Raw genomic sequence first — 4,301 nt, forward strand, 5'->3', positions numbered from 1 at the left:
TGACAACCCAACTCCTACTTGTGGCTAAATAATTATTTATGACGTAATTGGCCACTTTTGCGTCCTGAATATTCCCTGCACGTGATTGATCCCGTGGCCAGGTGCTGATCAGTCCCTGACTGGGCTCTCAGATCGATGCTGTGTTCATGCATGCCTCTCAGATCGATGCTGATGTTCATGCATGCTCTGCTCTCCTCCTGCAAACATCTGGACGCAGCTGGATGCAGCCGGGCGCGCGCGCCCGCTCCACGCCGAGGCGCGCGCCCTCTCCGGTCAGAGCCATAGGCTGCCCATTAGAGGACTAGAGGACTAGACCCAGTTCCTAACTTCCCCGGCTCCATTCCCGTCGTCTCGGCCCCCCACCCGCACCACCTGCCACGATTCCCGCCCGGAGCGGCTGCGTTATTCCGGGGTTTGTGTCGCGCCTCGGTCCGCGGAGCAGGCGCTCCGTGCTGGTGTTGGTGGCCGTGGTCGCCATGGCTCTGCTGCTGCTGGCCGTGGCCGTCCCGCTGCTGCTGCTGCGCTCCTCCGACTCCTCCGCGCATCACTTCGAGATGATGGGCACCTGCCGGATGGTGTGCGACCCCTACAAGCCCAAGCCCGGGGGCCAAGCCACGGCCATGGAGGTGATCCAGGGGGTCGCGCCACCGCCGCAGCCGCCCATGGCGCAGGGGAGCCGCGGGGAGCCGGGGAGACCCGGCAAGCCGGGACCCAAGGGGCCCCCTGGAGAGCCGGGGCCGCCGGGCCCCCGGGGGCCCCCGGGGGAGCGCGGAGGCGGCAATGCCGGTGCCGGTGACGGCGGCACCAAACTCGGCTTCCCCGCCAGGGCTGCGGACAACGAGCTGGACGGCACCAACTCCACGGCGGGATCCGGGTTCCGGATCGCCTTCTACGTGGGTCTGAAGAACCCGCACGAGGGATACGAGGTGCTGAAGTTTGACGACGTGATCACAAACTTGGGGAACAATTACGACTCGAGCACCGGGAAGTTCACCTGCCATGTGTCCGGGATCTACTTCTTCACCTACCATGTGCTGATGCGCGGAGGGGACGGGACCAGCATGTGGGCCGACCTGTGCAAGAACGGACAGGTAGGACGGATTTATGTTTGAAAATAGTGCTTTACATTTTAATTTAATTGATTTTGTTGAATGGTAAAATGAAGCGCATCACTTAAAAAAGCAGATCCGGATTTTACGCACCAAACACACACAGCTGAGCCTTCTCCCTTTGCCAAACACGAGTTATATAACTGCACCCCCAAACGCAGATATCTTAGATGAATTTAGGCCAAAGGCAGTAATATTTTCGGTCAACTCCAAACGTCTGTACCGAAACTGTTTGGCAGCGGCGTTCATGCGTAAATTCTCTCCGGGCGAGTGTTTCCTCCAGCCGCATGCGGGGTCAGGCGTCTGGATGAGACTGGAGTCTCTCCTAATAGGTTGTGACAGAAGGTTGAGTTCAAACATGTGCAAGTAAATCCAATTAAAGTTTTTCTTGTGTTCTACGAGATCCAGAAGCGGATTTAAAATAGCGTCATATCCTTTTGCGGTGCGTAAAAGGATGAAAACGATCTTTTCTCCTCGATTTCTGTGTTGTTCCTTTATTTATTACGAGGGTTTTCTCCCCCCACCAGGTCCGGGCCAGCGCCATCGCCCAGGACGCAGACCAGAACTACGACTACGCCAGCAACAGCGCCGTGCTGCACCTGGACTCTGGAGACGAGGTCTACGTCAAACTGGACGGCGGCAAAGCGCACGGAGGCAACAACAACAAGTACAGCACCTTCTCCGGGTTCATCCTCTACCCCGACTAAGGCTGAAGTCACTGCAGAAATGTGTCCCCAAGCAAAGCCCAGATGTTTCTTTCTCACCTGAAACTGTATGAAAGATCCTTTTGTATATAAGATGTATTTATTTGAACTTTATTCAAATGGAGGTTGGTGTGATGTGAGAAAACAGATGTTTTATGTAATTAAACCCCCCTTTAAAGGAGCATGAGGCAGGATTTATGAAAAAAATGCATATACATTTTAAGTTTTCTAGTAATAATGTCAGATGAAGCGCTCCAAACCAAAAAGAATGAGCCCTCTAGTGTATCTCTCTGTTGCCTTGAACAGGCTGTGTGCTGCAAAATGTGCTGCAATTCTGGGCCGGAATTTCCCGCGCTGTCTTGTGGATTTGACGTCAAATGACGCTGCATGCGCGTTCTCGGCGGCGCACAAGTAAACATATGCGTTTGAGTTATGGAGGCAGCTTCAACTTGAATTGGGACTGAAAACAGATGCTGACATGGCTCATTTCCTACTGACCAGGTAAGATAACATTGTAAGTCATATTTAGAGCTTGATTTGAAAATCAAATGAGATTACACACGCGCTCCCGTGCCGGCTTCACTGTTGGCTGCAGGAACCCCGACGTCGTCGTGCCGCTAATGAGTCTCATTTCTTATTCTTGCCTCATGCTCCTTTAAAACAGCCTGCTAGTAAATATTAATGGATTAGCCCCCTAAAATCTTACTTTGAGGAGAATATCAAGAATAAATGGCTGTTATAAAACCATATCTAGGTACATTGAATGTAAGACACGCAGTATTGAGGGTGAAGTAACTGTCAACATTGAGCATTGTAACAGCGTTAGAGGAAGCTACGGCCCAAAAATGAAAAATAAAAACGGCTTAACCTCAGCTTCATTTTATCGTGGCGTAATAAAGCAATTTCCAGGCCTCTTTTTGGATAAATTGTCGACTCATTCTGCTGCTAGCTACAGAGCTAACTAGCTTTGTCGGCCTCGTCGATAGCGAAGGAACACGTCCTGTTTCTGCAATAAAACTCCCTTTTTGAACGACATTGAGCCAATTTCACGAATTAAACTGTCCGAGAGATGTGACCGAGCAGCTTTTATCATCGTTAGCTGGTTAGCACATTAGTGGTGTGCTAACCAGCTAAAGCAGTTAATCATCTCGCCACGTTCTGAAGTAAGTAATTATAACCAAAAACAACATACTCTTCAAAGACAACCGATATAATACTGATGTTTTTAACCACACTGTGTTGTTTCTACTTTGTACAACAGTTTTATTCACGGTATCGTTCACCAGACTAACACATCATGTTAGTCTGCTGTCAACTTAAACGTTAGCCTAGCAATTTTCACGTGCATTTATCTTATTTATTTATTTAAAAAGAATGCACCAATCAGATTGGTTTCCATCTATATCATCTTTCCAAATGAAACATTACTCAGACTAAAACACACATAAATTACAGAGAATCTAAATATTTTAAATCAACTATGTCTGAATGCTTTGATTGCTGTAAGTATTGTTTTAAGACAGACGTGGAAAAATAAAAGCCTGAACTCCACTGAAACTTTATAACATTGGTGGAGACTGAAAGGCAAAAGAATTAATATCCCAAAAGCATCGATTTAGCACAGAAAAGTATTCAAAAGAAGAGAATCACATCTCATTTTCCGTTCTTTGTTTCATAATATATGGGAATAAATACTGTTAAAAAAAAGTTGCTTGGAGCTCTTTCATTTGTTTTCAGACATGTTTCCATTCACATTTAATACCCGTGGCCCCTCTGGAGCCCGTCCCCCAGGTCCCAGGTTCCTCCCCTGATGTCCTTCCCTCCATCGGGGCTCGGGGGCATTTTGGGTCGGTGAGCCTGCAGTTTCCTGCTGCTGCATTTATTTATCAAGGTTCCACGTCTAACTGAACTGATAACCTCTTCGTATTCTGGGAAGTTCCATCAATTATTCCCACGTTTTAGCTCTTCGCAGCCACCTCATTATTTCAGTCATCAGGCAAAAGGGGGCCACCTTTCGACACTTAGACTAGATAATGAAAAGGTTAAACGCAGTGAGGAAAAAGTTTGAGTAAGAAGCAATTTTTAGAGACTTTTATTTTGAAGGATGCTAAGCCACCAGAGTAAATCCTCACATAACATTAAGTAATGAAGCATATAAAATACAGCTTTAAGCATTCAAGAAATCCTAATAAACATCCTCCAGCTGAGGGGAAGTGGCTGCTGCTGGCTCCCATGTTTCACTTCTGATTAACTTGTATTTATGTTTGCAAATGCTCCGCCAGACTCAAATATTGCTGCGAGCCCTCATTAAGATGATGGCTGTTTTGTGTGTGTTTGGGCTTTTCTTTTTTAACACCCACCCCCCTCTGGGACTCGCACAAACCAGCTGTTTATACACCACTCCGCTCACTTTAAATGGAAATCGTGGGAAACAAATATTAGTACGCTTGCTTAGATAAACCTGCTAAGGTGTTTATTTTATTGTCTT

At 47.5% G+C, this 4,301-nt stretch overlaps 1 protein-coding gene across 1 annotated transcript; it reads left to right on the forward strand.

Annotated features, from left to right (window-relative positions):
- The first annotated feature begins 214 nt into the window (after positions 1 to 214).
- LOC133424894 (complement C1q-like protein 2) lies at positions 215 to 3,459 on the forward strand. The gene is made up of 2 exons (XM_061715463.1): positions 215 to 1,091; positions 1,637 to 3,459. Exons 1-2 carry the CDS (start codon positions 477 to 479, stop codon positions 1,814 to 1,816), a joined length of 795 nt encoding a protein of 264 aa, XP_061571447.1. The 5' UTR covers positions 215 to 476; the 3' UTR covers positions 1,817 to 3,459.
- The last annotated feature ends 842 nt before the right edge of the window (positions 3,460 to 4,301 follow it).

This window comes from Cololabis saira, chromosome 24 (genome assembly GCF_033807715.1).
Source record: "Cololabis saira isolate AMF1-May2022 chromosome 24, fColSai1.1, whole genome shotgun sequence".
In the NCBI taxonomy this organism is placed as follows: Eukaryota; Metazoa; Chordata; class Actinopteri; order Beloniformes; family Belonidae; genus Cololabis; species Cololabis saira.